The 17,425-nt window shown below is 42.4% G+C and overlaps 1 protein-coding gene across 10 annotated transcripts in view; it reads right to left on the reverse strand.

Annotated features, from left to right (window-relative positions):
- The window catches only part of LOC103158866 (PHD finger protein 20-like protein 1), a 61,481-nt gene that overhangs the window by 7,632 nt on the left and 36,424 nt on the right, over positions 1-17,425 (reverse strand). For all 10 annotated transcript variants that reach the window (XM_035449631.1, XM_035449633.1, XM_035449634.1 and 7 more), the window contains 6 exons: positions 13,353-13,409; positions 12,078-12,185; positions 5,988-6,152; positions 3,411-3,592; positions 2,395-2,494; positions 638-833 (listed from right to left, as the gene is read on the reverse strand). In XM_035449631.1, the coding sequence (XP_035305522.1) occupies positions 638-833; positions 2,395-2,494; positions 3,411-3,592; positions 5,988-6,152; positions 12,078-12,185; positions 13,353-13,409 (808 nt within the window). The remainder of the gene's footprint in view (positions 1-637; positions 834-2,394; positions 2,495-3,410; positions 3,593-5,987; positions 6,153-12,077; positions 12,186-13,352; positions 13,410-17,425) is intronic.

Here is a 17,425-nt window from a genome sequence, read left to right on the forward strand (position 1 = left end):
GAGCTTGCCATCCAGTTATTCATTTTTCTCTCACTTGTAAAAAGTAGCCTTCTTTAAATAGTCTGTCTGCTGAAGTAGTACTCATGGTAAAATATAAACTAAGAGAAACGGATTAATTTACATGTAAGAGCTAGTTAGAAGAAACCTAAATAGGCCAAACAGTTTGTAATTAATATTAAGCCTCTGAGTGGTTATTTGGAAACAGGTGGGTGAGAGAGGAATGTCCAGTTACAGGAGGGCAGCACTATTTTGAAACCTCCACTCAATAAAATAATAATAAGAATAAACCTACTTAAATCTGTTTTTTTTTTCAGTTTGTTTTTATGTTATGGCTAACTGATATTATGCTTTTATTTCTTAGATTTGTATTCGGATCTTTAAGATTGGGACTGCAGAGATGGCTCACTCGTTAAAAGCACTGGCTGCTTTTGCAGAGGACCTGCGTTTACTTCTCAGCACCCACACAGAGGCTCAGTTCTGTGTGTAACTAGTTCCTCGGAATCAACTCTCTTCTCGCTGCTACTGGCGCCATGCCTATGTGATGCACTACATAAACGCAGTTGAAACACTCATACACTAAAAATAAGAATAATGTTTAAAAGTGTGTAGGGCAGTGTGTGTGACTCGGTTCACTTACTTTAGTATTCCAATCTTCAGCTGTAGACCATGCAGTACTTTAGTCACACCATAGACATCGGCAAGCAGGTGGTGTGTGGAGACTATCTTTTTGGCATTGAGATGAGAATAATTTTCTTTTAAAAAAGACAACCCATACATTCTTCCATCATTCAACCATTCCTTATCATAACGATATTTTGCACTCCATCTCTGACCTGCAGATGAAGTTGAAATTAAAATCACAAAGGATCCTACTTATTCAGATCTTCCCACTAATGTTCCTCCATGAGCGAGACAAGGCATACCACTAAAAGTGGCCTCCAGGGGCAGCAGACAGCATGCTGAGGAAGGTGAGAGGACAAGAGCCCCTTAGCACTTCTGGTGAGCCTGCACATGAGAAGGAATGCCACTGAGGGTGTGGCCAGTGTGGCAGGTGACACCTGCCAAGGAAATCCTGGTGTACTATTCTCAATTTTTATTAACCAGCCAGCTGTCCTCTAAGATGGCTGGCAGAAACCACAGGTCTTTCTTTCACTAACCTGCTCATACCCAAATGAAGTGAAGTTGTAGTTCAGTAATTAGTGGTCCTGCCTTCAATGACAGTGACCTCACAAAACCCTACAATAGCCTAGAGCTTGGTGCAAGTACGTATCAGATCCTCTGGCCATTAGATGCCCTTGTGTCTGTGTAACTATGAGGTGCATGCATAGTTTCAATCAGTCATCTTTCCATAGTGTCTACAGATAGAAGGCATCCAATAAAAGTAACTGAATGAACAACAGTCAAAGTCTACATTTGTTATTGAAGACATATAATGACAGAAAATGCCCAGAATATAAGTGTTTTTATTCACACAACTCTGAGTGATTCTTTCTTCTTTGTTTACATGTGTGAAGTTATGCTTCTTTATTATTTTTCACTTCAGTTTTTAAGAAAGGCCCTTTCATGAAATTTGTAGCTCACTAGCTCTGCTAGACTGGTTGACCAACAAAGCCCAGGGGTACCGTCTCTCTCTGCTTCCACATTGCTGGGATTATGGGCATGTCCAGCTTTTTACACGGATACTAGAAATCAGAACACTGGTCCTGCTTGAATGACAATGCTTTCCTTACTAAACCATCTCCCCATCCCTCTCCTGCTTCTTACAATTTCCGCTTTATCTTTCTTTTCCTTGGCCATGGGAACAGTACACTTGCCTAGTGACTAGTTACTTTACGCCTTGGTAGCGGACACTATATTCTACATATAGAATGTGATGCTTAGCAGAGAGGAAGGCATAGCAAAGCAAGTACAAAGAATCTGGAGTTTCATTCCAGTCTGCCACTTAGGGGGTCCCACTTTAGGCACAAACATGTGACTTCCCATATCTAACTGCTTCATCAGGGATCCCATTTATTCTACGATAAACTGGGTATGTGGCACTACCCAAAACTTCTTCAAACTCATCAGATTGGTAGCAAGCAGTGAATATTGATCCACTCAAGTCAGCATAAATAAGCCCATCTAGAAATCAATACACAGAGTAGCCAAAAGCTAGCTACAGGAGAAAGCCATGATCTCCCCTTTGTAAGGTGGTCAGTCTGTCAACATGTCTACAGAAACGTGTTTTGTACAGGTGATTACTATGAAAGTCATGTCATGCTGTAACAGGCAAAAAGTATCTTCAACCCACGTTATGGCAGAGGAGTCTAGCTAACCAAGAAGTGCAGGTGCTCTACACAGTGGCCATACTCTGGAGTCCGCGTCACACAACCCACACGGGGCGGAGGGCCTCACCCGGAGGGTCCCGACAGATGTAGCAGATGTACTGCTCCGGAATGCTGTCCTCCAGGAGCCCCATGCACACACTGTGCTGCCAGCACAGACACTCTTCACACTGCAGAGAACAGAAGAGACCCATAGTGCTGGCACAAGGAAAGGGCACCCTCAGACCAGGACAGGCGAGGCAAGACACACACTGCCGCCTTTTAACTAGCTGGCCTGCTTTCTGGCACTGCCAGTTCAAGACCTTTGTGCCACACAAAAAAAGTCACGTTTAAGATTTAATGAATTTTATCATTGAAACAGTTAACTACTTCAAGAACCTCTTTATGTCACATCTATTAAAACACTTTAATAAACTACTTAAGAGAAATTCCTCCTTGTGTTAACTGACTCATAGGCAATCAAATCCTAAAATCACTTATTGAAGCAAATCTGTAAAATGTCATTGCAATGGCACTTAGTAAGACTCAAAAGTGGTAAAATTCTAAATTTACAGCACCTTTGAGAATACCATTGACAAAGAAGGTGCTTACTTTCTTCATTCCTGTAGCCAATGTCTCCTGATTTTCCTGCATATAAACACAAATGCAGGCCATGCTTCCCTGATTTCTTAGAGACACCCTTCTTATGGAGGTTGTTAACCCTTGCAACAAAGTTCTCTTCTCTTTTGGAAATCCTGGACATTTGTGTTTCGACTCCCACTCCCCAAAGGTTAACTATAAATGGTTGGTTATTCAGTGTCAGCAAAAGCCATGCTACAGTCAGCCCTCGCTGTGGAGGAAAACCCACCTCAAAGGCCTTACACATTTTAGTGTGAAGGCCTCAATGTACAAGTGGACAGTGATACTCACAAGCCAGGTGTCTACTTCATTCAGTGCAGAGCCTTCCTAACCAGCACTGCTGGAACTGAGAGCATGTCAATGTGTTGGAAACTACCTGGTAAGGGAGGGATGGCCAGGAGAAGCACTCGGGTGCCCCTACTCATGCCCACGCGCCCCAGAGCTGCAGGGCAGATGCTGACCACGCACCTGGATCATGAAGCCATTCTCCTCATCCATTTCACAGATGCACCGCACAATCTCATTCATGGCATCATCTTCATCCTGAGACTCCTCAAAATTAGTGGAGTCAAAGTCTTGGTTGTACTCATCTCCACTCAGCAGCAGGCTCTCCGTGGAAGAGTCATCCAGAAACTCCACATCTGACAAGTCTGGAACACATCAGAGAACATACCATTTCCAATGTCACTTCTCAGGAAGAAAGGAGCCATGTAAGTGTGTATGAGCATTTCAGCAATGCAAACACATGGGAACTGAGTACCTACCTGCCTCTCAACATAACCAGTCACCTACACACTGCTCAAAGTAATACTGTGTAGCCACTACTCTTTCTGCTAACAGAGGTCATGGCTAAGGCTGATATTGACAAAGAAACTTACTAGTTTCTATACAGTTTGCAAACTTTTGATTGAATGTTCACAAATATTAGTCCCCCCCCCCTTTTTGGCTGTGAAAGCAAGAGTTATGTTATTTGTACTATAGAGACAATAAACTTTTAATTAACTGTCATTGCACTACATAATGCCGAGCATAATATCAAACATTTACATACAACATACAATGCAGTTGAATTGGGCAGCCAGGCAGTGACAAGGCAATTAAGCATGGGCTGCCTGGTGGCTCCCACCTCTAGTCTCACCATCTGGGGGCTAAGGCAGGATGACCAAGAGTTTGAGGTCATCCTGGGCTACAGAGGAAGATGCTAAATGGATGGCAATCATAATATCAGAGTCGATTTTAAACTATCCTACTAAAAGGAAGTAGCATGCAATTAACACAAACATACATGGACCAAATACCAGGTTTCATAGTACTTGCATACATACTTGATTAATTAATCCGAGAATCTTGTTTAAATAACTAGCTCACAAGTATCAAGCACATGTTTGGCTCAATTTGGGGAAGGAGAAATTGGGCCACTGGGTTGGAAGTTACATAAGACATACAAATCAATGTTCCTCTTACACTAACACAGGAGACATCCCAGGATTAACACTTCTGAGCAGCTTTGTAAGACCTGCTCCCTTTAAACTGCTACCCCTCAGCCATCACTGCTGTCTCCTGGGACAGTGTTCTTCAAGGCCAGCTCCCAGATCAGCAGTGCTGGCATCACCTGGAGATTGGTCCGCAGAAGCTCTGAGGGCGAGGCACTAAGAATGTATTTAACAAGCCCTCTAGGTGGCTGTGTTGTACACTCATGTTTGGGAACCTCTGCCTCTTTCTTCCTCCAAGCAGGGCAGGACAGACAAACTACTCTCTCGTTATCACTTCAGCTCCATCCCTTGCCAAGAGTGCCCTCAAGCAAAAGGCCACCTGCAGATCCTCATGGCTCAGTTTCTCAGAGTCACCAAGCTGCTGTTCTATCTTGACAGGACCCTCCCACAAATATCAACCATCTCTGAGCTCTGTGGCTGGACTGCAGACATAATACTTCCAAGGCAAAGATGATGATGTGCACATCTGGCCCAGTTAGAGAAACCACTGGACTAAATGGACAAAGGCACGGTGCCTGCTGGTAAAAGGAGGGACTTTTCCTTACTTCTCTCGCCCTACCTCAAACTTCTGAAAATTAAGATCCTGAAAGTCACATGCTGCCTATTTTAACAATAAGGGAAGAAAACGTTCTCCTCCTTAGAAGACGGGCTAGGCCTGGAAAGGAGTAGGTGGTCAGCAGGCCAAAGAACATGTAACCTGGTGTCTATCATCCAAGGCTCGCAGGCAGGCAGGCAGGAAGTGAGCCTACTCACATGGGTTCTAGGCTTGACTCCTTCTTCCTTCTGCCTTTCCTGACTCTGGTCCTCACCATGTGGAAAGCTATTTTCAAGCCACTGACACCAGTGTCTACAGGCAGGGGAGGTTTCCCTCCTATGGTGTATAGCATTGGAAGGAAGAACAATGCTAACAACCCCTACTGCAGAACTGGACTGGCAGAGACCCTGACAGGCTGCACCCAGGGCTCCTTTCAGTAGACCACTTGTCTATATAGATGTATGGGCACCTAACTCTTGATCATCTTAAATCACTGTGAATACAGCCCCAAATCTTTATGGTTACAGATGTGTACCGGACAGGAATTCAAATAATAATTTTGAAGACTAAGACACGCACAGTTGATTGAAAGGGACTATCTTTAAGGCAGATTTTCACTAAGTTTTATCTGTAACACCATTGGATCCACAGTTACTTAAAAAAGCATTTTCCAGCCGGGTGGTGGTGGCGCACGCCTTTAATCCCAGCACTCGGGAGGCAGAGGCAGGCGGATCTCTGTGAGTTCAAGACCAGCCTGGTCTACAAGAGCGAGTTCCAGGACAGCCTCCAAAGCCACAGGGAAACCCTGTCTTGAAAAAAAAAAAAAAAAAAAAGGCATTTTCCTATTGAACTACGAGATGTGGGTAATAGTAAAATGACATTTGTTGGTAGTGGAAAACATGTATTGAATCCTAATGTTGGGATTTTCCTCGTAGGTTCTATAATTATAGTCCATTGTGAGACCTCCTTGAACAACAACCTCAGGTCTTATTTTAGCCACTACAAAGTCACACATACTTTCACCACTAAGATCAACGGACAGAATTGCCCTCGGGTACTGATAGGCTGTAGTTTTCTCCATGAAGGTGCTTCGTGGAGCCAGCGAACTCCCAGAAGATCGCGTGAGTGGAGAAGAGCACCTTTCCAAAAAGCCGAGGGAACTGTCTTCATAGTCTGAATAGTCTGCAACAGAAGAAACAGAGACACGTTAGCAAGGTTTCAGTCACCAGGGTCACCACAAGTAGTGAGGACACACAGAACAGCCACACAACCACTTCCTCTGTCATCTCTGACCAGTTAGATCGTTATGCAGTAACTCCATACAGTGTAGACAGCTGGGCCTGCCAGAATCTACCTGGCATGAATAAACGATTCTAATGGGGAAATGAGAAAGGGCCATTTCTACACTTCCCCCGTTACACTCACAGCTGTGTCTGCAGCCAGCCAGCCAGGCAAGGAGGAATTAGCCTGTTTCTTTCAGTTAGGCAAGAGGCTGTCCCAGATGTCAAGCATACCTACAGTGATAACTTAGTCTTTCTTAGGCAAGCACACAGAAGACAAACCTCTGAAGGAGAGGAATTGGTATGTCAAAGATCTGCTGTTCTCAGCCTGTGTAAGTCATACAAACACAAGCAACAAGGGCTCATATAGCTTACTGAGGGAGGGTGCTGGGAATAAATGGAGGGGAGAGCGTGGGTGGGAGTCAGGGTGCGAGGAGCACACGTGTTAAGCGCGTGACTGCTGGGGCACAGTGTGGAAGAGGAACTGCTCCAACACGGTTCTGTGTTTGCTCGGATGCTTTGTGTTTCTCACTTTTAGGTCTTGTGCTAACCTGTAGTCATTCTCATGTTTTAAAGGAAAACAGGATGAGACATGGGTCCACTTCATCTCTGCACGGGCACTCAACAGCAGGACAGAGCCGAGAGTGGAAGATGACGGAGAGAAAGGGAGAGGGACCACAGCCGCAGCAGTGGTCTCCACAGAACATGCTGGTGACCTGGGCTGGGAAGGTGACACTGGAACGGAAGCAGGGAACAGTGGCGGGTGGCATCGGAACAGTTCTCTCAGGGTTTTAGAGTCTGTGATGGGGCCAGGGAGTGAACGCAGTGGGGATAAGAGAAGAAGCAGGTGGTTAGAGAGCAGGGTTTCTGTTTCAGATGGAGAAAACGACCTGGACACCAACTATGTGAACTACAGAGGTCGAGTGGAGTGCTGACAACTGCCAGGGTTTCAAGAGAGAGACTCCTTGCGTCTCAGTGGGGACTGAGGAGAGGAGAGCATGCTCAGTACAGTGCAGACATGTGGGCAGGCCTCTGTGCCTACAAGTTCTCACCTCCTGGGTCTTTTCTCAACTGAGCAAGGCTGAGATGGGTCAGAGAGCAAATGGGTGGAAAGGGAAGTTTATGGGAGCTCAGCCAGGACAGTGCTGGTGGCCACTAAGTGAGACTTCCCGTGTATTCTCATGCCCTAGTCCCTGGCACTAGTTAACATTTAAGTGTTGTGGTGAAGGGGAATTCAAGTTGCAGACAGAATTAAACCAACGGGCTGTCTGTAAAGCAGGCATCAGGCTATCTCTCCGGGCCCAGTGAAACCACAGGGGCCTATCTCAAAATGAAAAAGGCAAAAGAATCAATCCAGGCAAGATTTGACTGGCTAATGCTCCTCTCAAGATGAGATGAGAAAGACCAAAACCAAGACACAGAAACCTCTGGAAGCCAGAAAGGGAAGTGTATCCATAAGTGCACTGCTTATGGATCATTTGCTGGAGCCTCCACACAGGAATCGTGGCTTTAGCTTAGAGAACTGTTTTGGACTTGTGGCCTTCCACATTTGAAGATGGTTTGTAAACCACTGTCTAGGAGAGCTCACACAATGATCACATACAAACTAGAGAGTAACTACCCTGACACCAATTAAGGAATCTCCACCCAGACAAGAGTTCACACTAAGTTCTGTGTGCTAATTCTTAATACTCTTAAAACTCCAGCAAATGCATGAGGTTTGGCTGCCAATACTGTTTCATGAATCACAGAACAAGGCAGAACATATTCAGTACACTGTTCAAAGCAACAGTACATTGGCACTGGCAAAGGCAACATTCGCACCCAGGAGTCCTGGTAGACTGATTCCAGGAACCTCACTCTTAACCAATAACGTGTAAGGGGACTAGAATTTAAACTGTGTGGAAACTGGAATGTCTGGTAAAGTCCAGGTTTCTGTCCGCCATCCCGGTATACAGGAAGTGTGAACACTGCCAAATGATGGAGCAATTGTTATATAGCATGGCTTCACAGCAACTGAGCCATCTAGACAAGCATGGGGACAGTGACTATTACACTAAATACCCTGTCAGCACCGCACAATGATAATGCCAGTTAATTCTCATGCTGTCAGGTGAAGTAGAAAACAAAGTAGCCATTTCAGAGGAGAGGAGACTGAGACACAGCAAACAAAATGATCCGTCAAAGGTGACTCAGCGGTACGTATTATGCCCAGGAATGGAACCCATAACCTACAGTGACTGCTCTCTGAGCAAAAGGAAATGAGGTAGAGGCCAATAACATAAGACTTAAAGAAATCACAACTTGATGCTAAAAGGCAAACCCAGCAAACACACTTAATTGGCCTATACTGTGTTAGCACACAAATACAATGACCTGGCATTCTACAGCCCAAGCACATTCCCACTTGATTCCCCTCTGGCTATTCGGAAGAAAGCCTGCTACAGGGCAAGGGTTAAGTGAGGACACCACATTTCCTATACTCTTCACAACTTTGTGCCTCCCAGGCAGACATTCATGTGCGTGCCCCATCACTTACACCCATGCCTGCCTGTAAGCTCAGTGGAGGAAATTCCTTTGGCATCTCTAGCTCTACTTGCCTTTAGTCTCACAGTTAGAAACAGGAAGAGGCCTACACAAAGGAACAAAGCCAAAAACTGGTAAAATGTCATTCCTCAATCCCCAAATGGCAACTTACCATGCACATGGTGGACACAAGGCAGGTTTCATATCTGAAAAAACAGTTCTGACAGTAACAGCCTATGTTAACCACTACTGCATGGGACGACTGAAAGCCACTTAAACAATGACTACTTTCCTTATGTCATCTATACAAACAGGTGAAGACAGGACATTTCAGTAGAGCAACAGACAACTGAAAAACTTGTTCAAGGCAAGAACACAGTCTGAGGCAATCGGTAAGGCGAAGGAAAGACTGCAGCTGACTGCATGCTTGAACCTGATTTTTGCTACTTGGGAGCTATATGAACTAAACAAATACCTGATACATCAGATATAAATGTAGCTATCAGGCTGCACTTCAGAGGATTAACATGATAAAATAAATCCATATAAATGAAACCTTCAGATACTGTTTGGTACACAAAAACTAAAGCAGTATATACAAAGCACCATTGAGTGGTGTACAAAAGAATTAAATTCTCACACTGTGCTAATGTTAGACTCAAACAGTTCAGAAGAAGTCTTATACAGCAATAATGTGAACTGCTCAGCAGTAAGTGACTTTAAAATTTCAGCCATTTGAAATCTCACTTCCTGTTTAAAGACTACTCTAATTAATTATCTATGAAAGCATCACTTCTAAGATGAACACAAACAACCCAGAATAATTTTCCTTTATAATTCATATTGAAGATGTTGGTGATGACTAAATTTAACAACTCTCTTTTATAAATAGCAAGGCTTCTGTGAATCGTATTTGCCATAGCTCTGTGAATGAGGCCACTTACAGGCCTAACTTTAAAATGTAAACAAAAGTAGAAATTTTTTTGTAAAATATGTAAATATATGGGCCAGAGAGATGACTCAGTGAGTAAATAAATATGCTGATGACCTGAGTTTGACCCATGGAGCCCCAGTGTGGAAAGAGGGAACTGACTCCTGCAGGTTGTCCTCTGACCTCCACACATGCTTTAACATGATACATACAAGTGAGTGTGAACAACAGGAGAGATGTGGCCATGTGTTCATCTCAGGAGACAGGTCCATGCACTGTCCATAGGAGGCTCCTCAACTGATCACCAACTCAAGGGCAGATTGCTCTCTGCGTAGCCTTCCTCCCTGTCCCCCACTCTGCCCTACCTGTCTCCTTTCTTCCAGTTTTCCTTTTTGTACTGAATGACAGAGCACACCAGTGCCCTGACACAGCATCTGACGCACACACACCCAGCTGTCGCCACTGCCCTGAGCACTGGGGCAGTTCATTTACCCAGCAGTTGCCCTGGCAGGCTGACACTTGTTCAGGGGTCCTGGTTAGTGGCATTTCTTTACATGGCTCCATTTGTCCCTAGGCTGAGGTCACCTCAGGTTTGTATCCCACAGTGTTACACACGGAGGGACCAGGACAGCATGGGATGGGGTGGGGGAGGAATGAGATGGACACAGGAATGCTGAGGATGCTCAGGACTCCCGGGAAAGGGGTTTGAAGCCTGTCAACCCCACTTTGAATCTGAATCTTCAAATTTACTCTGGCCGTTTAGAGAATGTGAAATGTCATATTCTGTAGAAGACTTGGGGTCTGTAGAGAGAGCTAGAACCTTTAGAACTTGCCTACTGTGATTAACTACTATGACACCTCTGCCAAAATGTGTGTGTTAAGTTAGCTTTACTGAAGGTTAAATTATTGAGTATCGCAACAAATGCCACGCTGGGAGCAAACTTAGGTCCTCACACTTGCAAGGCACAGTGCACACTGACCACGCTACCACCTCAGTCCTGCCATTCATGCCTAAGTATAAGGTACAACTAATGATACACTTTTTTCTAAAGCCTTCTTTACAGTTTACTGTGTTTTGGATGTAGATGGTTTATTAACTATATTCTTTGCCCTCCTATTTAGGAAAATATACCCTATCCTACTTTGGTATTTATATTAGAAATATTTTTATTTCACTTTATTATTATTTTTTTAGAGGCAAGGTCTTACACCATAGCACACATTGTTCTAGAACTTACTATGTAGCCCAGACTGACCTCAAACTTGTGCAAATCTTCCTGCCTCAGCCTCCTGAGTTCTGGGACTACAGGTGTGAGCCACAATTCCTGGCTTAGAAGTCTGAACATGCAAACTGAACTTCTTAGAACCTACAAGCAATCATACAAGGGAGTCAAAGCAATGAACTTACATAATACTTAAGTATTTACCTCCCAATATGAAAGCTATCATTATATATTTTAGTTTCTATTATTTTTTCTTATCCCTACAAACTGTTTTGTAAGATCAATGTTTAGACTGATCACATGTTTACAGTATGCTTATCCTGTCTTTTGCATTTCACATGTTCCTTCTGTCATCATTTTCCTTATGCTTTTAAGTCCTCCGTCTTCTAGGTGTTCCTTTATTCTGCCGGTGCCACATTCGGTTGGTTTTTCTAAAATATCTCTTTCTCTTTTTCTGTAAAGTGAATGTAAAGGACATTACAATTGTGGGTTTAGAATCACTCCTTCACTTTGCCTGTGTAGAATTCACAGTGGACATAGAGCTGCTGATCAAACATGAGGGTCTGAGTTCCAATCCCTGGCAGCCATATAAAATCATAGAGTATGTCTGCTGGGGGAGCAGAGATGACAGACAGACAGACAGACAGACAGCAGAGCTGAAGACTGCAGAGGATTCTTGGATAGCTAGTTTAGATGAAATGCCAAGCTTTGGTTTCAGGTTCAGTGAAGGACCCTATCTCAAAAATAAGAGAGAACTATATAAGAAGATACCATGTTGACCCCTGGCCTCCACACACGCATGGATGGCCAAGTACATATGTGTACATGACAGTGTACATATACACACACACCAGAAAGAAAAAAAAGAACATAAACACATACACAGTGGGGAAATAAACCTTCATCATGTTAAAGGTTTGTGGTTATAGTACTTACCCCACCACAATGTTAGAAATAAAAGTCGACAGCCAGTTGGGACTTAGTTTACAGAACAGAGTTGTGTGATTTTGGAATGAGGAGACAAAGGCAAGTTACAGGAATATCTCAGCTCTTAACAACGCAGTGAGTGCTCAGCTCATCCTCTACTTGGTGGGAAAGGAGAGAGGACAATCTCAGAACACCTTGGAGCACATTTCAGCACACTCACCATGCTGCTTGGATTTCTTTTTCTTCTTCTTCTTTTTCTTCTGCTTTGGTTTGTAGTGATCTTTGTCTCTTTTCTCCTTTCTCTCCTTATCCTTCTCTTTCCTTTTACCTGCAACAGACAAAAGCAAACCCTTCAATGATCACGCGTGCTCCTGAGCTGCTCCTCTGCGGTCCCCTCAAAGCAGCATTCATGTTTTCATCAGTGATTCCAGTCACCTGCCCAGAGTGGACGCATTCAATTAAACTGTTCGTGTCATGAGTCTGGAACTCTTGCTTAGCTTATTGGACTATAAGAGGGGATCTTCATTAGCAGTGTTGAAAAAATCCCAACTCCTGACACCTTAAAGTTAACACAGACAGTAGTTAACATCTTTAAATACGTAATAAACTAAAATTCCTACTATGTGCCAAGAAGTTAAATCCCATAATTTAAAAAAGACCTCACTATGGAGAATCAGCAGTTCTATATACAATTTAATAAGGTTTAGAGAGTTTAAAAAAGATGTTTTTTTTCTCTTCAGAAAAGAAAAACAAGACTAATCAAATTAATCTATACATAGCTCCTTCCATATTTAAATGTCTTCCCTGTGTATACATGAAAGAAAAGAACAAGAAAGAAAAAATGTTTCATTCTAATGATTATTCTAAAGATCCAAAAGCCTTATTTTCTTTAATCATATCTACTTTAGAAAAGATGACGACATGTTTTAACAGTACATTAGAACATTGTACCTCAAGTTAAAACTGAACATACGTTCTAGAAGCTATTTTTCCAGTTTAGGATGGACTAGCCCACAATTTTTCAATCATTTTAAGCCAATTTTCAGTGACTCCAGTTAGCTAACCTAAATAATACTTCATATTGTCACCCATCATTTTCTGACTTTTGGTGATTACTCAGCACAAGGTAGTTAGGAAAGTGGAAAAATCAGTAACCTTTCAGTAAGGCAAACTGAAGAAGAATGTATGAGAAGTGAGTATTTTACCTCATCACCCATTACTCTAAGTCTGAATATTAGATGGAGGCTTGTTTTTAAACAGCTATCTATAGTTTTAACCAGAGATGTCCAGAAGCAAGTACACAGAGAAGCCCACAGAACACACATAAGTACAGCTGTACCCTGGAGAGCAGGTGCCTCGGAGGCTGACTAGGCTAAGCACAGAAGCAGACGGTCTCGGCACCACAAGGAGCCCTAGCAGGGAGGGGCAGAGAGAGATGCTGTCCTCTCTGTCAAGCTTTATAGTCTTTTGCTTAAAGATTACTTTCTGTCCATACCAAATGCAGTGGAGCTTTTTTCTTCCAATTTCACCTTTTTTTCTGTTTTCGATATTCCTGTGGGTTAGGGGGACAAGACATAGGTTAATCAGAAAGGTAAAAATATGGAACAGTTTTTAAAAATCACAACTGCTTGCAAAACTCTAAACTGGAATCCTCCCCTACCTCCAGAAGGTCTGCACAATTTTATTTCCTGAACTAGTAACCAAAACTTACTCCAGGAATATTTGTGTTCCTTCCTAGCACCTGGGTTGAGGTCTTGGCCTCTACAATTCATTGACTGTATGACTTGAATATGTGGTTTAATGCCTCTGCCCTCCCGTTACCTTATTGCCAATACCAACAGGAGTGCCTACCTATGACCTGACAAGACTGTATGAAATAGAGCATGTAAATGCTTAGGCCAGTGCCTGCTAAGTATGTTGTGTTACTTTTTCTTTTTGGCGGGGGTAATTTGAGGCTGCACCATTTCAGAAATAGCCTAAACAGGGCTCTAACCACAGAGAGAAGCTCTGGAAAGGCCCTTGGGAATCACTGAAGGCTGATGCAGTAGCACAACCTCAGGCAACCCAGAGGTACTGACAGCCTTTTGAGTAGCTGGTCCATATAAGCCATTGGTGCTTCTCATAGAAGCCACTGGTACTTCTATGAGACCAAGACACAGACACTATTCAGAGCATCCAAATGAAATGTTCAAATTTATAGTGGTGTATACTGGCTTTCAAGAACATGTAACTGTTACTTTAATGGCATATATGATGATATGTGACCTCTTATTCTATAAAATCCAGTTATACAAGTGAATTCCATCAGTTGTATATCATCACATGAATCCCTTATTGTCGGGTTAAAAAAAAAACAGAACTATTTTGCTAATCATTTTTGAACAACGTAATGTGAAATGCAAAGATACACATACACATAAAAATAACCATGTTCTGACATGTATCACCTAGCAGTCCAAATTAGAACTGAAATTATTGTACCTCACTAACTGTAACTAAAAGATTCCCTTAATGAAGCTTCACAGCTTGGCTCAACATTTCTCAATGTCTTGTTTGTGCCTTGGGTTAATCTAAGAAAAATACTGGAGTATATAAAATACACTTTATTACATTTCACTTATTAGATTTCTTCTTGATTTAACATTTTAGTAGTTTAAACATAAACCTGTAAAAATCTCACTAGATTTAAGTGGCAACAAGGCTCTAGGAAGTTTCAGATTAATAAGAACATTGGTAATCACATTGATTGTGACAGAAAGAATACAAGAGTCCTCACAGCAAAAATAAGCACAGTAACATTACCCCATTTATCAAGAGGATGGAACACATTTGTTACTTCCTTCAGCTGACTACTGGACCACTGAAACTGCAAATGTGACTCTCTTAAACTAAGAAAGCATTTCCAAATCAAACAAAGGGAAAGTGCTGCTCAGGCCCTAATGGCAGCAGAGCATGCGGAAGGGAAGTGGACAATGGTTTGTGTCCTGTGCTCCTAATCTGGAATGCTGGGTCTCCAGGTGAGGAACACAGGACTGGGGCTGCTTAGGGGAAAGAGAGATGTGAAAAGAACCATCAAGTTGTCTAGTTATCCATAGAAGCCAGGCTGAGGACCAAGAAGTAGATGGATCTCTGAGTCCAAGACCATCCTGGGCTCCTGGAGAGCCAATGAGAGCTCACACCTTTAATCCCAGGATTCGAGAGAGATATAAAAGGTGGAGGCATTCAGTCTGAGAATTAGTCTCTAGTCATGTTGAGGACAGCACAGAAGTCTGAATGAATCTGAGGAGCAGTGAGGTGGGGAGCAGTTTGAGGACCACCCCTTTGGTCTGCCTGAACCCCAGTATCAGTCTCTGGGTCTTTCACTTCTTGTGTTACACTGACTGAGGGAGGGAGACCCAGACTAAATGTGGTTAACACCGTTTCAAGGACTGGGTTTTGTTGAGTAAAGAGGAGGAAGCAAGCTGAGCACTGCATCCATCATCAATCTGTTCCAAACTGTGAGTGCAGAGGGACGGGCTGTCTCATGTTCCTGCCACTCTGACTTCTCATCTTGCATCCCCTAGAACTACAAGCCAAAGGAACTTTCCTCCTTAAAAACAAAAACAAACAATCTGCTGAGCACTGTGCACACTCACACCAATAACATCGTTACAGTTCCACAAACAGATCTACAAATGCAGTGCATGAAAAGCCAAACTTTTTCTTTGGAGATTGTCGTGCTATTTTCAATTTCCATGGACAGGAGGCCATGAATGAGAGACAAAGATGGACTCGGTCTGCAGTGCAAATCTAGCCCTGGAAGTATTCCCCAAACAGAAAAACTAGAGCTCCTTTCACCAAAACACAACAGTCAACCAAAACTAGCTATCATAGAGCTGCCCTCAAGCACACCACCAAAGTTGCACTGCACCAAGGGAAATTACATGCGCGAGGCTCTCAACTGCCCAGGACTGAACACTGACCAATCTGGATTGCCCCATTTGTATGGCAGGTATCATCAACTAAAAAATTCGAGCATTATGCTAACCCAATGAACAACAATCTAAAGTACACAGCCCCCCACCAACATATAATATGGCTGACATGACTTTTTTTTAAAAAGGTCTCTCTCTCTCTCTCTCTCTCTCTCTCTCTCTCTCTCTCTCTCTCTGTGTGTGTGTGTGTGTGTGTGTGTGTGTGTGTGTGTATGTGTGTTGACTGCATGTCTATGTTCCACATGTGTACTAAATACCCCTAAGAAGCCAGAAGAGGTTACAGAAGGTTGTGAGCTGCTATGTGGTTGCTGGGGATCAAACCCAGGGCTCTCAGGAAGAGCAGAAAGTGCTCTTAACTATCAAGCCATCACTCCAGCCCTCCATTGACACTGTTTGTGACATGCACTCATATTGCATTGCAGTCTTAATACATTCAATTCAAATATGTAACTTAAGGAACATACACTTGTCTTCACATACACATAAAAAAATAGGTACATATTATTATGACATCAAGATCATTCTCATACATCCAATACATGAGACCTTTACCAGGAAAACTTGCTTGGAAGGTCAATGATAATTCAGGAATCTTGTGCAAAAAGGAGAAAGTAAACTGAATTACTCTAAGATCAGGTTTAGATGAATACATAAAGACAACAGATCAGATCTGAGCAATCAAAAGCAATCTCTCAGAGCCTACAAACTTTCAGATGTGGGCATCTTTTAAATCTTTGAATAAGGAAACATATCATGTGTGAACCAATTCAAATCTTTACAGGTAAAATGGAATTGTAAGTAAGCATTACTTGAGAGTACTAACACTACTGCTTTGAAAGAAAGAACAAGTTAAAGGTGGCATATTAAATTCAGCTACTGATGTCATTACTTCAGTGTGTAGCATAAACACAACAGAGCAAGCTGTATTCTGGCTTCATCCAAGAAGCTCATGCCACCTTCTTTGGGGAAGATGCTGCTACACACAATTGTTGCCAGCACCTTTGACTACTTTATATTTGTCTCCTGATTTAACTTGACTCTAATCTCTCAACAGCTAGTTCCAAATTAACAATTTACTCAGAAAAAGGCAATTGAAAAACTACTATTTGACTTCTGAAAATTATACATACATACATACATACATACATACATACATACATATATATACATATATATATATATTCCTTTTATGAAACTGTAAAATTATAAAATTTCTAAATAAAATGTTGCAACTATATATAAGAAATATGAACTGTGTCAGATTTAAGAAATCAACTTAATAAAAAATTACCACCAATGTTTTCAGATCATAAACAATAATATCACATAAAAATGAGGTAAACATGGTTGCTTTTATAGGCTGGAGCCCCCAAGAAACTTTATAATAAACTGTATTTGGAAAGGATAGTCTGTCTCCAAATATGGACACAGGTAACATAATTAAGATCAATCTAGATTCTCTTTAGACTTCATTAATTCTACCTATATCTGTAAACCTAAGAAGTCATCCCCTGGAGTAGCTTCTTGCTTCATAAGAAAGAATTTCTGCAACTGTATTTAGTAATTTCTAATAGCAAAATGCAAGCATTTCATA

The sequence above is a fragment of the Cricetulus griseus genome, chromosome 10 (genome assembly GCF_003668045.3).
Source record: "Cricetulus griseus strain 17A/GY chromosome 10, alternate assembly CriGri-PICRH-1.0, whole genome shotgun sequence".
NCBI lineage: Eukaryota > Metazoa > Chordata > Mammalia > Rodentia > Cricetidae > Cricetulus > Cricetulus griseus.